This window comes from Bos taurus, chromosome 19 (genome assembly GCF_002263795.3).
Source record: "Bos taurus isolate L1 Dominette 01449 registration number 42190680 breed Hereford chromosome 19, ARS-UCD2.0, whole genome shotgun sequence".
Lineage (NCBI taxonomy): Eukaryota > Metazoa > Chordata > Mammalia > Artiodactyla > Bovidae > Bos > Bos taurus.
In genome coordinates, this window is record NC_037346.1 from 29,339,644 (window position 1) to 29,364,581 (window position 24,938).

Consider the following 24,938-nt stretch of genomic DNA (forward strand, 5'->3'; position numbering starts at 1 on the left):
TTGTTTCAATCAGTGTTTCCCAACTTGAACCATTCGCTTGCTGCCTTCACAAACTTCGCTGGAGCAGCATAGCTCCTGTTTTACTTCACTTTTTAAAAAGTAGACTATTATATTTAAGTGGAAAACCATTAACACTTGCGGTAAACAGAAGGTAATCGAATAAATGCAATGGAGGTAAGACAGTGTTACCACCTTCTAGCTGAGTAATTTGCGGCTGTGACCCTGTCTCCTAGTCCTACGCTCTTGTGTTTTGGTAAGGAGGATGCACCAGTGTGAGAGAGATGGTATCCAAACTGAGGGGCTTCCCTCCTAGTTCAGGGGTAAAGAACCCGCCTGCCAATGCAGGAGACTTGGGTTTGATCCCTGAGTCGGGAAGATCCCCTGGAAGAGGAAATGGCAACCCCCTCCAGTATTCTTGCCCGGGAAATCCCATGGACTACTAACCAGCCTGGCGGGCTCACATGGGGTCACAGAGTAGTCAGACACGACTCACTGACTAAACAACAACATCCGAATTGAGACCTTTTTCTTATTTAATCAGAATAATTGGAGGAGAATCAGAAAGGGGTTGATCTTCTCACTACTTAATGCAGTCTTTCGGAATACTGTGACCATGAAAACCCCAAAAGTGTATTCTGGTGTCATCAGCGGGCTGTGTCCCCACCTGGGAATTCTGACATGAGCTGTGCAGTTTCCACGGCCCTGCCACCACTTCCCAAGCAGAAGGGGGACATGGCGGAGGCCTCCATCACTCACTTCTACCTGGTCGGGAGGAAACTGGTGCTCTCATCATAATGGTCACAGCACACTTTCTGGTTGGCCCAGTGCAGTAACTCATATATTTGCATACTTTTAAAGGCACAAATTGGAGAAGGAAATGGCAACCACTCCAGTATTCTTGCCAGGAGAACCCCATGGACAGTGGAGCCCGATGGATTACAGTCCATGGGGTCTCAGAGAGTAGGACACGACTTAGCAGCTGAACAACAACAACAAAGACACAAATAAACAACAAACTTTTCCCAGGAAGGAAAGCTTAGCTCCTTCTGCATCCTGGCCAAAGGACAGCCCTGCTCCTGGAAGGGGCCTTCTCAGGCTCTGATTCTCTCCACTCCCTCTGTCCCACAAGTCCCCCAGGAACCCCAACCATATACTAGAAAGATGGGAGACAAATACAGCACTTTTCTTGTTTTTTAGGAGAGGCAGATGGAGTTTGCTGGAATTCCAGAAAAGTGCCCTGTAAGTTTTAGCTGGCACATGGCAACCCCAGAACTATATATATGCAGTTTTGGGCACTCTTGGTTTTGTGTTTTAGTTCTCAAACACACATCGACAACATTTACTAAGCGCCCACTGTGTGCACTGTTCTGCTGTGTGCTGTAACTACTGTTAACTACTACAGTGGGGAAAAATCATTCTTGCCCTCTAGGAGTTGACAGATTAGTTGGGGGATGTGAATTATAAATATCTTGATATTGACGTCAAGAACATGATGATGGTGTTTGCATTTATGCAAATGTTCAAGAGCGCCTCCAAACCAACCAGCCTTTTGGAGGAGGGGGTTCTTAAATGTTGGTGTTGTAGCTGGTGATACATAAAGAGTGATGGGGGAGAGAGAGGAGGGAATTTCAAGGGGGTGGAATGATTGCTGGGCAGAGTGGGAAGATGCACAGAGGCAGAGATGGCCCAGCTAGTACAGTGGTGGGGGAGGGGAGTTTATCAGCCCCTCCACTGGGGAACAGAGGGGCTCCGAGGATGGAGCACCCTGGTAGAATTTTCTAGCTCTGAAGAAGGAGATCCAATGCCAAGGTTCTGGAACCTCCAAGAACATTTCCTGTCCTACTGCAAGGAAGAGAGGAGCAGCATCAGACTTCATGACACAGCACTGCCCTCAACCAGCTCCATGGCTTCTCAGGTCCTACCTGACTCTACCTTTCTAGACGGAGGCATCCATCCTTACCTTGGTTTCTTCCTCCAGCTGCCTCTTGAGATCCTCCAGCTGCTGGGTGAGGACCTGCTTGCCTTTGGTTAGCTGTGAGATCAGAGCAGCCTTCTCTTCCACTTGGTGGCTTAGCTCCCCTGGCAAACAGATGTGGGCCCACGTCAGGGTTTGGACCACCCTCTTCTGTGGTGCAGTGGGACCCTGGGGCCCTGCCCATCCTCACCATTTTGGGTCTGCAGCCTTGCCTTCTGCATATTCAGGTCATGGATTAACTGTGTCTGTTGGTCATCCTTGGCCTTGATCTCATTAAACTGGTCTTCCACAGTCCGGCACATCCTTTCCACATTACTCTTGAAAAAAAAAAAGCCAACATGAATGGGAAAAATGGATCCTGGGTTCCCAGTATCAAATCATTTGATAGTTTAGCTTCAAAGTGGGGTTGCCACTTTGAAGAATCTGCCTTGCAGTGGAGGGAACTCGGGTTTGATCCCTGGTCCAGGAACTAAGCTCTTACATGCTGTGGAGGAATTAAACCCTTGTGCTGCAACTAGAGAGTCTGAGCATCACAACAAAAGACTTTGTGTGTCACAGCTAAGACTTGACACAGCCAAATAAATAATAAGCAAATAAAAAAATGGACTTCCCAGGTGGCACTCGTAGTAAAGAACCCACCTACAGGAGACGTAAGAGACCTGGGTTCGATGCCTGGGTTGGGAAGATCCCCTGGAGGAGGACATGGCAACCCACTCCAGTATTATTGCCTGGAGAATCCCATGGACAGAGGAGCCTGGCAGACTATAGTCCATAGGGTCACAAGAGTCAGATGCAACTTAAGTGACTTAGCAGGCATGGACACACAAATAAATAAATAAGAAAATGGGAGATGGATTGGAAGCATTTGGGACAGACTGGATGAATGATGAGATCTTGAGTTGTAGCAGATCTTTGGATCAGGGCTCTGGTGACCTGAATGAATTTGGGGAGCCAGGAGCAGATGGAAGTGGAGAGAGTGTTACCGTTGAGAACATGCAGTGAGTTGCAGGCATGGAACTGTACCTGCTCACCCAGCAGGTGGATGCTGCCTCGCCTTTGCAGAGAGCAAAAGCATCAGATACCTTTGACTTGGAGACGGTCTCGATGTTACTGGCCATGTCATCGATCTCCATCTTCAGCTCACTCTTCTCCTTCTCCAGCTTCTGCTTGACCCTCTGCAGGTTGTCGATCTGCTCCCCCAGCTCGGCCACACTGTCCGCGTGCTTCTTCCTCAGTGTGGTCGTCGTGGCCTCGTGCTGCAGAGTGGCCTCCTCCAGGTCCCGGCGCAGTTTCTGGAACTCAGCCTCCCGCTTCTTGTTCATCTCGATCTGGACTGAAGTGGCCCCGCTGGCTTCTTCCAGCCGCTCGCTGATCTCCTCCAGTTCCCGGGAGAGGTCCGCGCGCTGCTTCTCAATCTTGCCTCTGAGTGTGTGTTCTGCTTCCACCTCCTCCTCCAGTTCTTCAGTGCGGGCCTGGAAGGGTCACTGGGTCAGGAAGGTCATGGGGGGTTGGGCAACAGCCCTACTTTGGGGAGGACATGGTGGGGAGGATAGTCAAGAATACATTATAACATTAAATCCTTGGAAGAAAACTTGGCCACAATCTAAGTGCCCATCAATAGGGGAATGGTCAGATCAGCCCATGGTCCAGGAGACCACAAAGTAGTAAGATGTCCACTCATGTCTACCATGGACAGCTACATGAAGAGAGCAACTCGTGTAATGATAGTCTCTATATAATATTTTAAGTGTATATATTTTTTGTATGTATATATATATTTGGCCATGCTGCATGGCTTGGATAATCTTAGTTTCCTGACCAGGCATCAAACATGGGCCCATAGCAGTAGAAGCACTGACTTCTAACCACTGGACTGCTAGGGAAGTCCCCATATACATATATATTATGTAGAGGTTTATATATATACATATTTATTTAATATTCTTGTTCCTTTTAGGAAGATCCCCTGGAGGAGGGCATGGCAATCCATTGCAGATCCATTCCAGTATTCTTCCTGGAGAATCCCATGGATATAGGAACCTGGCAGGCTACAGTCTATGCAGTTGCAAAGAGTCGACATGACGGAAGTGACTTAGCATGCATGCATGCATCTCCTATATATTTTTCTTTGTGTCTGTGTACATAGATCCATGTGTACAAAAGATCCAGAGGATGCAGTGGATTTCCGAGAAGGTGGAAGGACCCTGGACTTAGGAGTGGTGCTTAGAGCACCCTTATCAATAATATTTAGTCTATGGATAATTTTAATTATCTTCAAGAAAATCTATTTATATGCAACTTAAACAATTTGAATATTAACTTCAAAAAAATGGAAGGAGATTCTCTCCAGCTCCAACAGGACTAAGACAAAAAAGCAGCAAAAGAAACCTGGGGATGAGACTTCCTTGGGGGTCCAATGGTTAAGAATGTGCCTTGCAACGCAGAGGATTCAGGTTCAATCCCTGGTCCGGGAACTAAGGGGAACTAAGCCCACATGATGCAACACAAGATGTCATTTGCTGCACCTAATACCCAGTGCGGCCAAATATATAAATACTTTAAAAAGAGAAACCTAGGGGAAAGAGCAAGGAGGGGTCCCTGATACAGGGATTTCCAGTCGGTGGGGAAGGTGTCCACACGTTACCTGCAGTTCTTTAATCTTCTTTTGTAACTGCAGACTGTGAACTTGTTTGTCTTCAATTTTGGTCTGTAACTGACTGATTTCAAAATCCTTCCTGCAAACAGATACGTATATATATTTAAAATACCCGAATGATGAGCCCTTCACAGGCAGAAGTTAGCTTTCGGGCTCAAACACAGAGGTGAACATGAAAGAGCTACTTCTGCAGCTTCTCCTCCATTTGCTGCTTGTCGTTTTCCAGGTCCATGATCGACTCCTGGCACAGCTTCAGGTCTCCTTCCAGCTTCCTCTTTGCTCGCTCCAGGTCAGCCCGCAGTTTCTTCTCCTGCTCTAAGCAGCCCTCCAGCTGGGAAGACATGGTGGGGGAGGGTTGAGATATGCTGGGAGCTGAGCTTGCCTCTTAGCCAAAGGCAGTGTCCCTGGGATCCTGCAGCTGTGAGCTCTCACCTCTGCCCTGGGAGGGAGCATGGCCCCTGCCTCCTCCTCCTCCCTCTTCTGTCCTCTGGCAAAGGCTGGGTCCCCCCCGAGGCCTCCCAGTGCCTCTTTCAGCTGATGCCCATTTGGCCTACCCATGCCCCATGATGGAAACATGGTGCTGGGGGATGCACACTCTTACCCAGACAGAACAACGGGGCACCTGTGGGAGGGCACTGCCCCAGCTGTGCCTGGGACGGTCTAGATTATATACTGTCAATCTTCTCCCCTACCTGCACCAGGCAGCTGTGGGGAGATTTAGGCAAAGAATGTGTGTTTGGGGGGGGGAGTGGTGAGGGAAAGGAGTTGTTGGGGAGGACACCTGCTCTGGCTTCAGGACAATTGTAGCAATCTGGAAACATTCTAGCCATGACTGGCAGTGAAACCTTAAAGCTTCAAACCTGGCTCTTATATCAAGAACAAAAGTGTAACGTGATGTGGGGGTAGGGAGGGGGTTGATGGTGATTTTTCAGACTACCAATGGAACTCATTTTTAACAAAGTTAGAACAGGATTGAAGCTGTTGGAACCCAAGGACCTACAAGTGGATGCTAATAATGATGATGATAGTGATGCTGCTGCTGATGGTGATGATGCTGGTGATGATGCTGGTGATGATGGTGGTACTGATGGGGATAGTAGTGGTGATGATGATGGTGATGATGGTGGTGATGGTGGTGATGGTGATGGTGGTGATGCTGATGGTGATGCTGATAGTGATGGTGATGGGATAATAGTGCTGATGACGATGGTGATGATGATGGTGATGATGGTGGTGATGGTGATGGTGGTGATGGTGGTGATGGTGGTACTGATGACGATGGTGATGATGGTAGCGATGATGATGATGATGGTAATGGTGGTAGTGATGATGCTGGTGATGCTGAGGGTGATGATGGTGGTGATGGTGATGATGGTGGTGATGATGCTGATGGTGGTGATGACAGTGATGCTGATAACAGTGATGGGATAACATTGGTGATGATGATGGTGATGACGATGGTGATGATGGTGGTGACAGTGATGATTGTGGCGATGGTGGCGATGATGATGGTGATGGTGGTAGTGATGATGCTGGTGATGCTGAGGGTGATGATGGTGGTGATGGTGCTGGTGGTGATGACAGTGATGCTGATGGTGATGGGATAATAGTGCTGATGACGACGGTGATGACGATGGTGATGATGGTGGTGATGGTGATGGTGGTGATGGTGGTACTGATGACGGTGGCGATGATGGTGATGATGGTGGTGATGATGCTGATGGTGGTGATGACAGTGATGCTGATGGTGATGGGATAATAGTGCTGATGACGATGGTGATGACGATGGTGATGATGGTGGTGACAGTGATGATTGTGGTGATGGTGGCGATGATGATGGTGATGGTGGTAGTGATGATGCTGGTGATGCTGAGGGTGATGATGGTGGTGATGGTGCTGGTGCTGGTGATGCTGAGGGTGATGATGATAGTGATGACGATGGTGGCGGTGATATTAGCAGCTGACATTTTACTGAACACGCTCTGTGTGCTAAGCTTTCCATGAAAACTCTTGGAGGTAAAGCTAATTGAATCCTCATTTCACAAGGTGGGAACTGAGGAGTCACAAGTTTAAGTGGCTCGCTCAGCATTCCACATTTATTTGGAAGGGGCTGAGATCTGAACTCAGAGATTCTGACCCCAGAGTCGGAACCCTCAGCCCCTGCATCCCGTGTAGACCTCATCTTGTCTTTGTTTCTGCGAGTCGTCAATGTTAGGGCATAGTAATGAAATCTCCTCACGTCATCTGTTTGCTGCTCCAGCTTGGCATTTATTTTGATCAGACCATTGACTTTGTCTTCTTCAACCTGAAGATCATCCAGTGTTTGCTGGTGGGTTTCCTGCAGAGATTTCTTCTCTCTGGTCAGTTTGGAAATGTTTTCTTCAAGCGCTGTCATTTCTTCTGAAAGATTCTTTACCTAAGGGAGTATATCACCAGTTTAAACCAGTTCAAGCAATTAAACCAGAAGCTTCCAGCAAAGGCTATTGATTTTTTTTCTTTGACTTTCTCTTTTTTGGTTACTGCTTCTTTGCCTCTCCAGCAGGTGCCCTTGTGTTGGCTGCATCATTCTGAAATTGGCAGCCTCTGATGTTTTTCAGTCCTCACCGGCCTATCACAGGGCCCTTTAGGATAATTTTTTTTTTAAAGAGGACATCATATGGTACACAGAAGGACATTATCCATGCAAACATGCTGCCTCCAAAAAACAACACATCAACCTATACTCATCAGATTATATCCATGGGAATTTGTTTATTAGCTGGCCAGGGCTTAGAATGAGGCAGGAAGGGGAAGAGGAATAGGCAGGAGGTGCTACGCAAGAAAATCCAGAATGGGGAGTCCCCTGTGTCAGGAAGCAGGGCCAGGGCACCAACCATGGAGCTTTAAAGCATTAAACTGAGCTTTTCCCACGTGCAGCGCTCTTCCAGACCAGACGTTGTTAATTCCTGACCTGTGGGCCAAATCCGGCCACATAATAGTGTACAACTTTTAAATAAGTTGTAAACATTGGGGGAAAAAAAATGAGATTTCACCTAAAATCTGGATGTCTGATTCCTCAAGGAAAATCAGAAGCTCTGGCCATGCAGCGTTCACATCCCCACCTGGCAACAATTGGCTGGCACTGGGTCCTGGCTGCCACCTGGGGGCAGGGCAGGTGCTCTCCAGGTTGCCACAGTCCCTACCCCTCCCTGTCACCTCCCTACTGACACCCAGTTGTCCATTCGACACTGCCTTGAGCCATCTCTACCTCCCTGGCAACAAAGATGATGTGAATCATGGACTGTATTTTCCATGTATTTTTGTGAAGTGTTATTTTGTGTGCGTGTAATTTTAGTCTACATAAACAGTTTCATGCCATATGTTTCATTTTCTCCCTCTGTCCCCACACTCAGCACGAGGTCTTTTACATCCATCTCATTGTCCCAATGGCTGTGTGTACACCCTGTTGTGTCTCCTCCACATCTCACCTCTCCACCCACCCAGGTGGACCCTGATCCTGCCTCCAGCATCCATCCCCCCACCACAAGAAATGCTGCCATGAGCCTCCTCATACATGTCCCCTTATGGACCTGGCAGAAGAACTCCTTGGTCTGTATACCCAGAAGCAGAATCACTGGGTTGAAGGATGCATGGATTCTTAACTCAGCTAAGAATTTCCAGATGGCTTTCCCGTAGGCTGCATTAGTCTACATTTTACCAGTAATGCATGAGGGTCCCTGAACCTCTAACCTCCCTGCCAGTCCTTGGTGTGGTCCAGTTTTCTGTCTCCTTCACCACCTGCCTCCCTGATCATCTGCCTGGCTCTATGGGCATGTTCCTTGGCTTCCCTGTGCCAAGTGCTTCTCCTGAAGGATCTCTTGCTTTGTGGAGGAAGGGTTGGGGCTAGAAGCTTGTGGTGTGACCAGGCAGGTAGCAGGAGCGAGGGAAGAGCCCACAGGTTTAAGAACAGGGTGGAGGTGGATTCATTCCCCTCCCACTTCCGGGCAATTCCTTCCCCACCTGTCTCCTCCTGGGAGGAGGGGTGGGGATGCCCACCTTGTTCTCCGTGGCATGCTTCTCTTTCTCCACTTTGGTCAGGGTCAGCTCCAGGTCGTCAATGTCTCTTTTGAGGGAGGAGCATTTGTCTTCCAGGTTCCTCTTCTTGGCAACCAGTTCAGAATTCATCTCCTCCTCCTCTTCCAGCCTCTCGTTCAGCTCCTTCACCTTGGCCTCCAGCTGAATCTTGCTTTTGATGAGTCCCTCACACCTCTCCTCAGCATCCATCAGGTTTTCTGTTTCCTTAAAAAAAAAACCAAACAGATCATTGTTTTTTCTAATTTATTTTTTGAAGGATAGTTGATTTACAGTGTTGTGTTAGTCTCTGCTGTGCAGCCAAGTGATTCATTTACACACAGATTCACGTTCTTTTTCATATTCTTTTCCATTATAGTTTATCACAGGATGTTAAATACAGTTCCTTGTGCTATACAGCAGGATCATGTTATTTACAGACTATTGTCTTTTAATCAGCCTTTTGACCAACCCCAGAGGGAAGGGCTTTACCCTCCAAAAGCCCATTATCTGAACCCAAGTCAAGGAATGGATCATCGCCACAAACACACATACACACACACATATGTGCACATGTGTGCATACATGCATGCACGTACTCATGTATGTCATCCAAATACTTTTTTTTTAGCCACTAATGGTGTCATCTACTTAATAGAAATTCTCAAGCAAAGGCGCACGTAGCATTCATGAAGCCTCTGCAAATTTGTCACATTTGGACGCCCGGCCATCTCCCTCTTCCTCCTACACGAGTTGAAGATCAACGCATCCACTCTGTGCTTTCACACGCTAACTAATATTCCCCAAACTTGACCACCTTTTGAAACTCTCCACAGCTAGTGCTTCTTACAATTCCTGAGGCCTGCTTCCTTAAGCCACAGAACAGAAAACCCCAAATAGACAGAAACAAGTGATTAAATATGTACATTCCCCAGAAGGCTCTGCAATGAGTCTCTTGGAGTGGCCACGATTAGCTGATTATGTTATGTTAAATGTAAACACATTATATCCTCTCTTACTTACTTCTCAGTGTTGTGAGAACTGGACACGCATTTCAAGGTAATGGATGAAAAGAGTCCGGCAAGAATAGCCTTCTGTGTTTACTGAACATGTCCTGTGTTACATGCATGAACTCATCTGAGCCTCCCAGCTACCCTAAGAGGTGAGGGGCTATTGCTGTGCCCATTTCACAGTTGAGAAAACTAAGGGACAAAGAAGATAAGTCACCTGCCTGAGGTCACACAGCTGCCAAGTGGAGGATCTGGGATGTAAACCCAGATATCTGGTTCCAAAACTTGTTCTTGTGCTCACCGTGCTTGGGAAGGTGAAAGGGGAGGAGGAGGTGCTGTGCACTTAAGCAAAAGGTAAATGTATTGGGAGTTTATTAAAAAGAGCAAACACTAAATGTCTTGGCTCTCTGAAATGAGACCATTATGCTGCCAGAGTGTTATGTACTAGATATACAGCTTCATTTTCCCTATATCTTTGAAAATATGCATATCTTTAATTTTTAAAAATGTTTTTATCTTTAAATTTTTTGGCTGAACCACTCAGCCTACAAGATCTTAGTTCTCTGACCAGGAATTGAACGTAGGCCATGGCAGTGAAAACCTGGAATCCTAACCACTAGGCCACCAGGAAACTCCCAGTGATTTAGTTACATGATTTTTAAAAAGACTTGGTACATCACTGACAGATTTTTTATTAGGACAGACACATCGCCCTCATCCCACAGCAAAATACATCTGACTCTGCTGTAGAAGACAGGGAGAAATAAAGTGAGCACAAATTCACTTTGCAGATGTATTCTGCAGTGTATTGAGTCCACAAGCCCGGGCTGGCCTCCTTTTACTAGCAGGGCAGTGATGTAATACCCCACAAGCCCACTGGGTGGCACCACTATCGCTTGAATAAACTGATGGATCCTCCTGGCCTCAGGGGGATACTTACAGTCTGGACCTGCAACTGGAGGTCATTCTTTTCCTGCAGCAGGGACACCATTTTCTCCTCCAGCTCCTTTCGGCGAGCCTCAGATCTGGCCAGTTCTTCCTTGGCTCTCTCAAAGTCTTCCTTCATGGTGGCTATCTCCTTCTCGGCCTCCGCGCTCTTCAGCAGGGGCTTGATCTTGAAGAACAGGTTCATCCAGGGCCAGTGCTTGACGTTCATAAAAGATCGGATGTTGTACTGGATGCAGAAGATGGAGTCCCTGTGTATTGTTAGGACTGGGGTTAATGGACCACAGCAAGGTGCAGTCTCCACCCGCCTGCCCCCGTGGGGCCCAAGACCTTCACCCTTATGGGTCAGGTGGGAAGAGGTGCAGCTTGGCTGCACCCATCCCATGAGCTCCAGAGTCTGTTCTGGAAACGAAGAGGAGAGGAAACAGCATGTGCAAATTTAGGAGGTGAGAGAGGTGCCATCCACCTGGCTTCCACCTCCACCACCCTACTGAAAATGCTCACCCTAAGGTTGTCAGTCTGAGCAAACTCCGGGAGGTAGTGAAGGACAGGGGAATACAGGGAATCAGGGGGAAGGGGTCGCAGGGAATCCCCGCACAGGACTGGCCCACAGTGCTGCTGTTCCTCCTGTTGAATTACTGAAGGACGAAGGCCCTCCAAGCTTCATTCGATCCTTTCCATCCTGTTTGCTAATTCAGGTCCTGTCATCTTCTATTTGGACTTCTGCTACAGCCTGGCCTTCCCCTTCTTGTGCCTTCAGGCCTGCTCTTCTTGCGGCTGCCAGTGACCTCTCTGAGTATGTGTGCTTTTTTTTTATGGCCACGCCGTGTGGCAAGCGGGATCTTACTTCCTGGAACAGGGATCAAACCTGTGCCTCCTGCAGTGGAAGCATGGAGTCTTAACCACTGGCTTGCCAGGAAAGTCCCCCAGGTGACCTGTCTGAGCTATTGAAACAAATCCGATCCTCTCACTCATCTTCATGGCTCCCCATCAAGAGGAAGATTTAACCTGGGCTCTTCAAGGTGGCAGGTGGGGACCTCCACTGCCAGCCTCTCCTCGCTTCAGTCAAGTGTCCTGCTTTTGCTCCCCCCAACCCACAGGCCACCCTTCCTCCAGCCATGCAAAACCTCCTTTGGAAAGCTCTTTGTTTTTTGCTGCCCTTTCATGCCAACCCCAGCCCCCAATCCGTCCACAAAACTAGCCGAGCAGGTGTCTGCTTCCCACTCCTCTGTGGGCTCCTGGAGGCCAGGGATCATTTCTGCTTCCCCAGTGTCAAGCAGAGGCCCCAGAACAGAACCGTGGCTCAGTAAATGTGGGACAAATTAGTGAACATCTTAAGATTAAAGCACGAAGCGATGGTCAGCTCCCGGGAGGAGGGCAGGGAGGCGAGAGCTTGCATCACCTTCTCTCCATCATCTTCTTGAACTCTACCCGCATCAGGTAGCCCCGGCATAAAGCCTGCGTGCGTGTCATCAGGGTCACCAGCTTCTCGTCCCTCATCTCCTCCAAGAGGCCCAGGAGCCCAGCTTTGAAGAATACCTGTGTGAAAGGAGAGATGGGCCCTGCTTCATCCTTAGCCTGTGTGCTCAAGGGGGGCTATCTCTGTCTAGCCCCAGCCCTCGCCTTCAGAGCCCTGGCTTGGGACCAGCAGGCATCTGGCTCCCAGGACTCTGTTTTTGGAGGCTGTGTTCTCTGCAGGAGCCTCTCTGTGTCCTGTTCCAAGGTATGTTCCAGGCCCCGCTGGCCCAAGCAGACAGATTCTGATGGAGTTCATGTGCAGGAAGCAAGGATGGGGCAGAAATGTAATCACAGATGCAGACCAGGAGGGACTCACAGACGCCTCTGCCTCCCCATCCTCATCTTCCAATCTCTCCGCCCAGCTGAGGAGGTGGGTCCCACCCTCGGGGCCCCTCCCTGCACTGCCCACACCTGCAGGGCTTCCTCTGCCCCTGTGATGTTCCCGGGAAGCAGGGCACCCGTGGGGGCTGCAGGCTTTTCCCTAATGGGGTTGATGGTCCCCTGGCCCCTTTCAGAACACGGAGCTTTGGAGTCAGGCCAGGATTTGCAGCTGCCCTTTGTCACCCACTCTCCATGCGACCTCGAACAAGTCTCTTGTCCTCTGGGAGCCTCCCAGTAACCTCATGAGGTAAGTATCACCCTTATCACCATCAGGTGATCTGAAAGATTCGGTAAAATGTGTATAGAAGGCATGTCACAGGTCTCAATGTACATGTGCTCAATAACGGTGATCATTTTTATTGGTTATAATTCTTCTCAGGACCTCATGGTCCCTGGAATTCTGTGTTCTCTGATCTCTTGGGCTCCCTCTCCCCTTGGGCACTCATTCTCTGCTGCTGTTGATTTCTTCTATGGCTGCTGGGGCTGGAGCTGGGGCTTCCAATTAAGCCTCTAGACACTTAAAATCAGCATAGAGAGAGCTTCCTATTCCTGGACAGAGTTCTCTTGGCCTGGGCTTCTGGGCAAGGGATGGTCAGGCTTTTTGGAATGGGAAAGAGAAACCTTTCCTCCCATCAGCTCACAAGCAGCCCAGTTCAGTTCAGTTGCTCAGTTGTGTGCAATTATTTAAGATTACATGGACTGCAGCACACCAGGCCTTCCTGTCCGTCACCAACTCCTGGAGCCTGCTCAAACTCATGTCCATCGAGTCGGTGATGCCGTCCAACCATCTCATCCTCTGTCATCCCCTTCTGTTCCTGCCTTCAATCTTTCCCAGCATCAGGGTCTCTTCCAATGAGTTAGTTCTTCACATCAAGTGCCAAAGTATTGGATGCTTCAGCTTCAGCATCAGTCCTTCCAATGAATATTTAGGAATGGTTTCCTTTATAATTGACTGGTAGGATCTCCTTGCCTTCCAAGGCACTCTCAAGAGTCTTCTCTAACACCACAGTTCAAAAGGGGGTTTGGGGGTTAACCCCACTGGCCTGGGGGTTACCTGGGGTGGGGGTCATCCCTGCCCCACCTGTGCTCACCTTGGTGTGGCCGAACCTATACTGCTCCCGGTCCACGTCGATGGAGTTCAGAAGCTTCTCGGAAGCGTTTTTGCTGTCAATGAACTGGCCCTCTGGGATGGCACTGGCATTGAGGATCCGGTACCTGACGAGGGAGGGGGAGGGGTCAGCGTGGGGCCTGGGTGTGAGTGGTCTGGAGAAGAGCCTCTGGTGACACAGCCCTGGGTGGAGCCGGGAGGGTGCTGGGCCCGCTGCTTCCCGAGGGGCTGCTGTTTCCTGCTCCTGCCTGCTCAGGCCCTGGGGCCACGGAGCCCAGTGGGGTCCCAGCCCGGTCTCTCTGGGACAGGAGGAGGTGGTGTCCCTTGTACCCAGGGTGGAGTCTGGGAGGCAGAATCCAGGGAGCCACTGCTGCTGAGGGGACAAGGCCATGCCAGCAGCGGGCCCAGCACACGGGAGCCGAGGAGACGCCTCACCTGCACTGCAGTCCAGATCAGGACTGGCACCTACCTACATCCCCCCACCATCCGGGCAGTTCTGGGGAGGGTGGAGCTTTCAGTCGAGGGGCAAAATTTCCCAATGGAATCAACTCCTACGAAAGGCTCTGTGCCTGAGACCAGGCCTTCCAGAACCTTCTCCTGCTCCAGCCATGGAAATGGATTATTATACAGTGACTAGTCTGGCAGAGGGGAATCTAGGAGTTGATTTTAGGCCAGCCAACTGTGGCAGGAGGGAGAGAAATGTATGGAAGCAAGGCTAGCTGAGTGCATGGCTGGGATGGTGCTTTCAGAGGAGATGACTTATCTGACTTATAGAGCCTTGAAATCAGCTGTGACCTGCAGGCTAGTGGTCATTCTAGAGTGTCCTCTTCTCACCTGTCCCCCTGGGCAAGACCTGGACTTGTGGGCCCAGATGGCAGTCGGGAGGAGAGCCTTGGTCTAGGGCAGGGAATCTCAACTGGAGAACACTGGGCAATGTCTGAGATTGAGGCGGTGCGGGTCGAGGCCGGGGGTGCTGCTAAAATCATGTAACACACAGGACAGTCCTCACGATAAAGGATTATCTAGCCCCAAATGTCCACAGTGCAGGGGTTGAGAAACTCTGGTCTGGAGTCCCAGACAGGCTCGAGTGGTCTGGGCTTGATCTTGGGATTACTTTGGGCTGGTCCAGCCCTTGCTCTGTGCAAAGGCTCGTCGCCCCAGCAGAAGAATGTTATGGAAACCTTGGGAGCTCACCCAACACCCAGCTGCAGGAGTGCCTTTGGGGGATGCAGAAGGTACCCTCCAAAGGAGAGAGCTGCAAAGGCAGGCGACCTACCGCTGTTTGAAGTCGCCATAGAGGATCCGGCTGGGGAAGCCCTTCCTGCAGATGCGGATGCCCTCCAGGACCCCGTTACAGCGCAGCTGGTGCAGGACCAGGTGGTGATCCATCACGCCTGGGGAGAGAGGAGCCCAGGGCCTGTTAGCGGCGTTTCCACTGCTTTCTCTGATGATCTGGGCACCATGAGACCCCTGGATACCCAGACTCGAATGGGAAGGTTTGGTGCCAGTAGAAATAATCTCAACATCCTGGGGAGACTCTAGCACCACATAACCATGGGACTAAAAGCCAAAATATTAATCTTTGCCCTGTTCATCGCTCTTGACTCTGGTGAAGACAGAATGGTTGTCTTGGTCTAGAAATGTCTCTCATCATTATTATTCTCATAGTAACAACAGTTTTTATTATTACTATAATTGACAGCCAACATTTGCAGAGTGTTCATAATGTATTTTCCCTATATTGTTTTGTTTTTATTATTTTCCTTGGTGGCCTAATAAGTAATCATGTGTAAGGGTTTCATGAGAATATGCAAAGAAGAAGCCTCCTCTGTCATTGCTGTGTTTGATATTTTGACGAGGTTGACCGTATAATTTATTATATTGCATGCACGCCTACATATTTTCGTCTGCCTCATCAATCATGAGCTGACAGAGTTTATTTAAATTCACCTACAACTACTGTTGTAGTGCTATCTACTAGCACTTTTTTAAAAAAATTGAGGCATCATTGACATATAACATTTTATTAGTTTCAGGTGTACAACCATATTTGTATACAATTATGAAATGATTGCTGCAAGAAGTCCAGTTAGCCCCCATCACCATACACAGTTACAATTTTTTCTCTTATGATTGGCCCTGTTTTAAATGCTGTACATGTACTGGCTTATTTAATTCTCACAACAACCCTCTAAGGAGGGTGAAGGGGGTTAATTTTCCCTGGTGGCTCATAGGGTAAAGAATCTGCCTGCAATGCAGGAGACCTGGATTTGATCCCTGGGTCAGGAAGATCCCCTGGAGAAGGGAATGGCTACCAGCTCCAGTATTCTTGCCTGGAGAATCCCATGGACAGAGGAGCCTGGAAGGCTATAATAGTCCATGGGACTGTAAAGAGTTGGACATGACTGAGTGACTATCATTTTCACTCAGTAAATAAGTGAGTAAATAACTAAGTCGATGAATCAGTAAAGTGCCATTCAAGCCTCCTTTTATAGACCAGAAAGCTAAAGGACTCGGCTGCGGGCCCTTGAGCAGTTGCAGGTGGAGCTGAGCTGTTTTCCTACATCATCTGCTTTCCTGTAATGTTGCTGAAGCAGGACTTGATGCTGGAACCTCAGCCTTTGGGATGGAACAGCTTGGCTGATAGCCACAGTGTATGTGATGGTCTGTTCTTTTCTTTGTGACAAGGAGCCCTGAAACTCAGCCCTACTCCAAGAATATTTGTGAATCCAAGATTGGGGATGGTTAAAGGTCTACTGTACTGCACAGTGCTATGTCTATATACCTGGTCTCTGATTCTCGATTTTCTCACTTATGAAATGGAGATAAGCACACTTATCTTGCAGTGAACTGTTATAAGCAGTGACATAATACTGTTATAATACGTAACATAATAATGTGACTGTAGTGTGCTCAGAAAACAGTTGTTACTGATTCTGCTTTTATTATGAAAGACCTAAGTTGATTATTTGCCAAATATAGTGGCTCTTCATTTTTAGGGGGAGGGGGAGTTTCTAAGAACCTTATGAAAGTTATGAATATAATGTACCTATATATGTGTTGTTGTTGTTGTTCACTCAGTCATGTCCGACTCTTTGTGACCCCACGGACTGCAGCACGCCAGGCTTCTCTGTCCTTCACTATCTCCCAGAGTTTGCTCAAATTTATGTCCATTGAGTTGATGATGGGTTGGCCAAAGAGTTTGTATGTAACATCTTATGGAATCCTTGAACAAATTTTTTGGCCAACCCAATACATAATATTTTGGAAATAATTTCATAGTAGGGATATAGGTGAAATAAATGACGCCCAGTTGAACCTGAATTTCAGAGAAACAGTAAAATAATTATTTCAGTGTAAGTATATCCCAAATATTGCATGGGTCATATTTATACTAAGAAAATTTTCACTGTCTCATCTGAAATTTTAATTTAATGGGGAGGGGTCTCATATTTTTAATTTGTTAAATCTGGGAGCCCTATTTCATAGACCGAAAAGAGATAAAGGCTATCACGACCTCGTCCTCAGGGAAGCACACACACACATGCACACAGACTCGCCGACACGTGCACACACACACGTGTGCACACCCGCCGCAGGATTTTGCTTATGTTTCAGGGAGTCCTGTGCTGGTGGGTTCTCACTCACCAGGTGTCTTAGTCTCATTGGGAATCAGACATCGCACAAAGTGAGGGTGAGTGCTCCTTAAATTGGTCATCAATTTGTTTAAATTTTCCTGGGACACAAACCAGAAGAAGCACGTTTACTTTTCCAAAGGCTGTTTCACTGGGCAGAAAAGCAACTGAATGTGGAAGGTGTGAAAAACCAACCCTGAACACGGCGGACACGGTCTGGAAGGAGGAGCCCTTCTTCTTCCCGCCCTTCTTGCTTGCCCCGGAGTCGCCTGGAGACAGACAGACAAAGGCAGGTGTGTCTGGTGAGTCCTGAGGACACAGTGGTGGCCTTCCTACCCACCCCCACCCATTTTATGGAGCTGTAACTGACATATAACATTGCATAAATTTAAGGTGTACAAAGGAATGATTTGATATTTGTATATACTGCAAAATGATCACTGCTACTTAACGTCTATCACCTCCATAATTAATTTTTTTCTTGGGTTAAGTGCTTTTAAAATCTACTCTCTTAGCAGCTTTCAAATATACAATACAGCATTACTAACTATCGTTGCTACACTGTGCATTGCAACCACAGAACTTATTTATGTTATAATCTTAAGTATGCACCTTTTAACCCCCTTCACCCAATTTTTCCCCAGCTCTCACCTCCCACCTCTGGCAACCACAAATCCAATCTCTGTTTCTATGATTTTGGTTTTTTAAGATTCCACAAGTCAGTGATATCATACAGTATTTGTCTTTCTCTGTCTGACTTATTTCTCTTAGCTTAAGGCCCTCCAACTCCATCCTTATTGCTGCAATGGCAATGTTTCATTCTTTTCTATGGCTGAGTAATATTCCATTATATGTGTGTGTACACACACATACAAGATATTACCATGTCTTCTTTATGTGTTTATCTGGTGATAGACACAGGTTGCTTCCATACCTTGGCAATTGTAATAATGCTGCTATAAACATTGGGGTGCATATGTCTTTTGAAATTAGTGTTTTTTGGGGGGGATGTATACCCAGGAGTAGAATTGTGGGTCATATGATTAGAACTCAATCTCTTAAGGAAGAGGAAGAATAGAAGTAGGAGAAAGAAACACAGAAACAGGCAAATCAAAGTCATCCTGAAGCTCATGTCCAATTACTGGTTCTTCATGAGCTGTGAGTGATTACATAGTTTCCACAAGGGGGGATTTTAAAAAAGGATGTCACCTGCTTCTGCACCAGCATAGTTGGAAAAAAGAAAGGACAGCAGCTTCAGCGAAGACTTCTGGTACAGCCCGACCACCGTCTCATTCAGGGGGTCCTTGTTCTTGTCCAGCCAGCCGGCGATGTTGTAGTCCACGGTGCCCGCGTAGTGCACCAGGGAGAAGTGGGCCTCAGCCTTGCCCTTGGCAGGTTTGGGCTTCTGGAAGTTGTTGGACTTGCCCAGGTGCTGGTCATACAGCTTGTTCTTGAAGGAGGTGTCCGTGGCCTTGGGAAACATGCACTCCTCTTCCAGGATGGAGAAGATGCCCATAGGCTGGAGGGAGGATAATAGACTGTCCTCAGCGTTCACTAGTACAGCCCCATGACTCCATCTTCGGGAGGAGCCAAGGGCAACTTCTTTGGTGCCGTCACTGTTACTAGGAACACTGGGATGTCAGTGCTGCGAGAACAAGGCTGTCAGTCTGCTTGGTGCCGACAGAATAGTGCTTGACATTAAGCACAACAGCATAGTAGGTGCTTATTTAATGTTTGCTGAGCAAAAAAAGCATGGGATGAAATTGCACGTATGTAAGTGCAGCTCTTTGTGAGATGATAGAAAATATATATACTGGTCTCTGTCCCTGGTTCCTGGCAAAGAGCGTCTAAAGCCTTTGTAAAGTGTCCTAGTGATGAGTACTAGAGCATCTATTGTTCTCTTGAGGTGACTCTGGGGTGAGGGCCCCTGGCTGAGGGCTGGTCACCAGAAAGACTAAGCCGTGATGAGAAGCTTGGGATTTTCATCCCCTCCCCCATCCACCAGAGAGTGGAGAGGGGTTGGAAATGCAGCTAATGATTGATCATGCCTACATGAGGAAGCCTCCATAAAATCCTAGTTGTAGGTGATTTTGAGAACTTCCAGGTTGGCAAACATGTCCACACTGGGAGGGTGGGGGACAGAAACACTTGCATTTGGGACCCTCCCAGATCCCGTCCCATATGTCTCTTCATCTGGCTTTTCATCTGTACCCTTAAAAAAATTTTTTTTAATTTATTTACTTTTTATTTTATTTATTATTTTGGGCATAATATGTGGCATGTGGGATCTTAGTTCCTCAACCAGGGATCAGACCCGGGTGCCCAGGATTGGAAGCACAGAGTCTTAACCACTGGACCACCAGGGAAGTCCCTCATCTGTTTTCTTTATCAAACCCTTTAATAAACTGGTAAATGTAACTGTTTTCCTGAGCTCTGTGAACCCCTCTAGTAAATTAATTAAACCTGAGGACAGGGTTGTGAGAAACTGATTTAAAGCCAACGAAGTGAGAAGTTATAGGACACCTGGGGACCTACTGCTTGAACTTGGCCTCTCTGGGTAGAGAGTGCCAGAACTGAGTGAAATTGTAGGTTGACCAGTTAATGTTGCAGAGGATTGCTTGCTGTCGTGAGGAAAAACCTCCATATGTTTGGTGACCAGAAATATCAAAAATGAAGTGCTCTGTGTGAGTAGTAAAGCAAATTCATAGAAGAGAAACACACAGCAGAGAAGAACTAAGTTTTTCCCTACATAGGAAGGGAAAAAAAAGCTATATTTCCCTGACTTACTCCCTTTTAGGAACAAATTTACAAAAAATGTAAAGTTGCATGAGTGAGTGAGTGACAGTTGCTGAGTTGTGTCCGACTCTTTGCAACCCCATGGACTGTAGCCTGCCAGGTTCCTTTGTCCATGGAATTCTCCAGGCAAGACTATTGGAGTGGGTTGCCATTTCCTTCCATACATAGACATAAAAATCATATGAGTAATACTTTAAGCAATAAAATCTGGGTTTTTCAGTAGCCACCTTAGGAAGACAAGCTTCCAACACAACCAGTGCTCAAAATGTGATGGGAATTCCTTTTTAAAAAGTTAATATCATCCTCTTTTCATAGTAACATTCCTCCAGGAAGCCCACTGCTCCATGGTCCCTCCTCCTTGGACAATTCAGGTATGTATGAAATGCCCAGTCACCCCTGGGCTTCATTCACATTCTTGGGGATCACTGAGCCCTTGGATCTTAATCGCTCACATATCTTTTTAATTGTCTGAACAGATTCTGGGAGCTTTCCAAACATTTACCCTTTCTGCACTGGGAATTCAGCTCTCTGAAGGTTCAGAGCCTGGGGACATGGGTTTAGGGAGCCAGTCTGTTAGCAGAGAAGTGTTAGAGCAAAGAGGGGGTGGCCCAGCCGATGAGGAGCTGCCCCAGGGAGCAGTGTTTCTTACCTTCTCAATGAGCTCGATGCAGGCGGCCAGGTCCATCCCGAAGTCGATGAACTCCCACTCGATGCCTTCCTTCTTGTACTCCTCCTGCTCCAGCACGAACATGTGGTGGTTGAAAAACTGTTGCAGTTTCTCATTGGTGAAATTGATGCACAGCTGCTCCAGGCTGTTGAACTGGGTGTTTCAGATACCAAATAATTTAAGTGAGTCTGGAAAATCCAGGGGTGATTCAACAGAGCAGACACAAAGCAGAAGGGCCCCTTGAGGTCTAACATTTACCCAAACAACTCACATCAAAGATCTCAAAGCCAGCGATGTCCAAGACCCCGATGAAGTACTGCCTGGGCTGCTTGGTGTCCAGCTGCTGGTTGATGCGGGTGACCATCCACAGGAACATCTTCTCATAGACGGCTTTGGCCAGAGCGCCCACCGAATTGGTCACCTTGAAAAAGGATCATTCACTCAACCCTCAAATTAGTATTTTTATGAAACCTACAAAGTGGATGCCTTGAAAGGCAGCAGAACACTGGCAATTTCATACAGTTTAACCTAACATTAAATCTATCTCAAGGCATTTTCTCAGTACATGAGGTCAATTTCATTTACAAAGCTCGTTTTCTACCAAGCATGGATATAACACATGACTCTAGCCCTGGCCACACCTAATTGAACCAGATGTGGACATTTGCTCCAAGTTGGGTTAAACAGAGTGTTTCTCCTGAGAATTTGGAATTGGGATCAAAAAGATGTTGGTCTCAGGATGTGGATGGAACCACGAAGATGTAAACTTGGGAGCTCTGGGGTGGTCACGGTAGGGGAGGTAAGGAAAGCTTATCCGCCTAGTGAGAACAGAGAGCAGGAGAGAGAAGACAGTCTACAGTCCCTGAGAAGGAGGCTGCCTGGCTCCAGAGGGCTCTTCACTGCCTGGTCCCAGGCCCTCATAGCACCAAGGCCCTCCTCGAGTTACCCTGAGCCTGAAGAATGAATTCCTTTTCCATGCTGTCTGTAGCCAGTTGCATATGTTTTTCTGACCCCTGCAACTGAAAGAACTTCAGGATGAGATTGAAAATAGAAAAACACTCGAGTTGATTGGATTTAGAGCATTTCCATTTACCTGCTGGACGTTTTGTCCTTTTGTGACATATTCATTCCCAACCTTCACCCTTGGACAGCACAGGCCTTTCAGCATTTCTGCGGAATTCAGACCCATCAGGTACCCAGCCTTGTCAGCCACTGAAGGAAAAGAAGACGCAGTGTCACACAGCCAGCAGCTGCTAAAACATCCAGTCAGGCCTTGGGTCCTCCCAGAAGTATTGTCTATAATGCTTTTGGATGTTTTTATGTTTTCCTACAAGTCCCAGGCCTGCACTGGAGTTTTGATCCCATAATTCAGGGTCCTGGGTTTTCAAGAACTTTCATTTTGCTTTCTACAATAGATAGTCTTTAGTAATAGGTCAGTTTTGACAAACTTGAAATTTAAATTTCAACAAAAAATATATAGCTACTTAGTACTGTTGGAATCTGATAATACAACAACATGGTGTATAGGTAAAGGAAGCACCATTTGGACAATTAATATAAGTTGAACACGTTCCTAATTTTTACAAGTGTTAATCATCAGTCGTGTCCATCAGGCTCCTCTGTCCATGGAATTCTCCAGACAAGAATACTGGAGTGGGTTGCCATTCTCTTCTCCAGGGGATCTTCCTGACCCAGGGATCAAACCCAGGTCTCCTGCATTGCAGGCAGATTCCTCACTGTTTGAGCCACCAGGGGAGCTCAATGTGCCATGCAAATACTTGAGAGAGAAGTACAAAATCTTGCCTGCAAGTATTTGGAGATGGTCAAGTTCAGTTGAATACTGGCAATTTCACAAAGTTCACTAGTTCGGTGGACTTTGGAATGAGCCTGGGTTCTTGCCTTGAGCTCATTGAGAAGTAGAAGCATGCTGGTTCCCAAGCTCCTCCTTGGTTGGGACCATCACCTCATTGCTGGTTGGGGAGTCACGTTAATAAAATTCAGGGCAGTGTTTGTTAAGGACTTACTAAGAGACCAACTGCGTGTTTCACTCTTTGTTCAGATGGTAAAGCGTCTGTCTACAGTGTGGGAGACCTGGGTTCAATCCCTGGGTTGGGAAGATCCCCTGGAGAAGGAAATGGCAATCCACTCCAGTACTATTGCCTGGAAAATACCATGAACAGAGCAGCCTGGTAGACTACAGTCCATGGGGTCGCAAAGAGTTGGACACGACTGAGCGACTTCACTTTCTACCATTATTCTGATTGCTGCTGCTGCTGCTGCTAAGTTGCATCAGTTGTGTCCGACTCTGTGCGTGGAGAGTTGAACCTCATCCCCTTCCCATGTGTGATACCTTCTGTGCCGTCCGGCTCTGCCTGCTCCTCTCGCTGCTTCTGCTTGAACTTCATGTTCCCGTAGTGCATCACAGCGCCCGTCAGCTTGTAGATCCCGACCTTCTCCTCTGAGCTGAAGCCCAGGATGTCAATGGCATTCTGGGAATTAGAGAGAAGGACAGCCGTCACAGCAGACCTCAGGGATCCCAATGCAGCTCTTTCCTGGCATTTTGTAGAGCACACGAGACGGCATTACCCCAATAAGTGGATGACAGGTGGCGTATGGTAAGTTAGGGGTTAAAAACCATTTCTTTCATTGACCATGTTTGTGTGGGTGGGTGGAGATTATGGGAAGAAAATGTGAATTATCTGTTTGCTTCCATCCAGTGAGCACTGATTTGAGTCCTGTCCTAATGTGCATAGATTTGAGGCTGTTTTCTGGACGAGGCCATTGGGAACGATTGTGTGATTCTGGGAGGAGGCAGGCTCATGGATGTTATCCAAGAGCTTGTGAGCTTGGCGTTGCCATCTAGGAATTCCAGTGTTGTTCAGAATAGCAATGACATGGCATCATAGAATATTAGAACTGGAAGGGAAAAGGCAAATTTTTCAAATGTGAAAGGAGCTAGGGAGGGCACTAGGCACTGATAAATGGAATATTTCCTGCGATATCAGTAAGCAAAAGATATCACAGCCATCAGCGACAGCAGCCCTCCTTCAAGAGCCAGTAAGCTCTAAGGAAACTCAGGATGTGAAAATACAGGATACTGGCTCCAGAGAGCTGAGGTGCATATGAAAGGAATGATTTCAGTGAGTCCAGACTCTTGCATCTTCCCATACATAGAAAAGCCCTACATTCCTTAAGTTTGGATATCTGTTTTTTTTTTTTAAATTAACAATCATCTTTTCATGTTCAGACTACCCGACCTTTGTTGTAAAGCTTCTCTATAACCTGACTTCCCCCCTCAACCTCCCCCATCACCCCTCCCCCCCCCCCCCTCCCCCGCCCCCCAGCCTCCTTCGAGCAGTTGTCTCAGGTTATTTGAGATGTTGCCTCCCGGGCTTGAAGTCCTAAAAATTCCTGCCGAATAAAACATAACTCTCAACATTTTAGGTGGTGACTATTTTTAAAATGAATAACACCATCCCTGTGTTATCTCATTAAGTCCCTATGAAAACCTTATAGGTGCACAGATTTTTCAAGATTTCCAGGTAAAAACCCAGTTTCCCCCTTAGTCAGTCTCTCCCATAAGGAAACTTCCATAAGCCTCTTTTCCTTCTCCATAAGAGGGCAGACAGAATGAAAACCACAATCACAGAAAACTAACCAATCTGATCACATGGACCACAGCCTTGTCTAACTCAATGAAACTATGAGCCATGCCATGTAGGGGCCACCCAAGATGGACGGGTCATGGTGGGGAGTTCTGACAAAACATGGTCCACTGGAGAAGGGAGTGGCAAACCACTTTAGTATTCTTGCCTTGCTGCTGCTGCTGCTAAGTCACTTCAGTCGTGTCTGACTCAGTGCGACCCCATAGACAGCAGCCCACCAGGCCCCGCTATTCCTGGGATTCTCCAGGCAAGAACACTGGAGTGGGTTGCCATTTCCTCCTCCAATGCATGAAAGTGAAAAGTGAAAGTGAAGTCGCTCAGTAGTGTCCAACTCTTAGCGACCCCATGGACTGCAGCCTACCAGGCTCCTCCGTCCATGGGATTTTCCAGGTAAGAGTACTGGAGTGGGGTGCCATTGCCTTCTCCCATTCTTGCCTTAAGAACCCCATGAACAGTAGTCCAATATGCTACTGGAGATCAGTTGCGAAACAACTCCAGAAAGAATGAAGAGATAGACCCAAAGCAAAAACAA

At 47.5% G+C, this 24,938-nt stretch overlaps 1 protein-coding gene across 1 annotated transcript in view; it reads right to left on the reverse strand.

Moving 5' to 3' along the window:
• MYH13 (myosin heavy chain 13) overlaps positions 1 to 24,938 on the reverse strand; it is a 47,494-nt gene that overhangs the window by 10,025 nt on the left and 12,531 nt on the right. Inside the window, exons 10-27 of the mRNA XM_024980790.2 lie at positions 23,092 to 23,230; positions 21,835 to 21,953; positions 21,013 to 21,162; positions 20,724 to 20,894; positions 18,488 to 18,797; positions 17,474 to 17,547; positions 17,292 to 17,379; positions 14,920 to 15,037; positions 13,627 to 13,750; positions 12,039 to 12,175; positions 10,632 to 10,887; positions 8,667 to 8,909; positions 6,871 to 7,047; positions 4,817 to 4,962; positions 4,620 to 4,710; positions 3,058 to 3,447; positions 2,166 to 2,292; positions 1,961 to 2,079 (exon numbers count right to left, since the gene is read on the reverse strand). Coding sequence (XP_024836558.2) covers positions 1,961 to 2,079; positions 2,166 to 2,292; positions 3,058 to 3,447; positions 4,620 to 4,710; positions 4,817 to 4,962; positions 6,871 to 7,047; positions 8,667 to 8,909; positions 10,632 to 10,887; positions 12,039 to 12,175; positions 13,627 to 13,750; positions 14,920 to 15,037; positions 17,292 to 17,379; positions 17,474 to 17,547; positions 18,488 to 18,797; positions 20,724 to 20,894; positions 21,013 to 21,162; positions 21,835 to 21,953; positions 23,092 to 23,230 — 2,979 coding nt within the window. The remainder of the gene's footprint in view (positions 1 to 1,960; positions 2,080 to 2,165; positions 2,293 to 3,057; positions 3,448 to 4,619; positions 4,711 to 4,816; positions 4,963 to 6,870; positions 7,048 to 8,666; positions 8,910 to 10,631; positions 10,888 to 12,038; positions 12,176 to 13,626; positions 13,751 to 14,919; positions 15,038 to 17,291; positions 17,380 to 17,473; positions 17,548 to 18,487; positions 18,798 to 20,723; positions 20,895 to 21,012; positions 21,163 to 21,834; positions 21,954 to 23,091; positions 23,231 to 24,938) is intronic.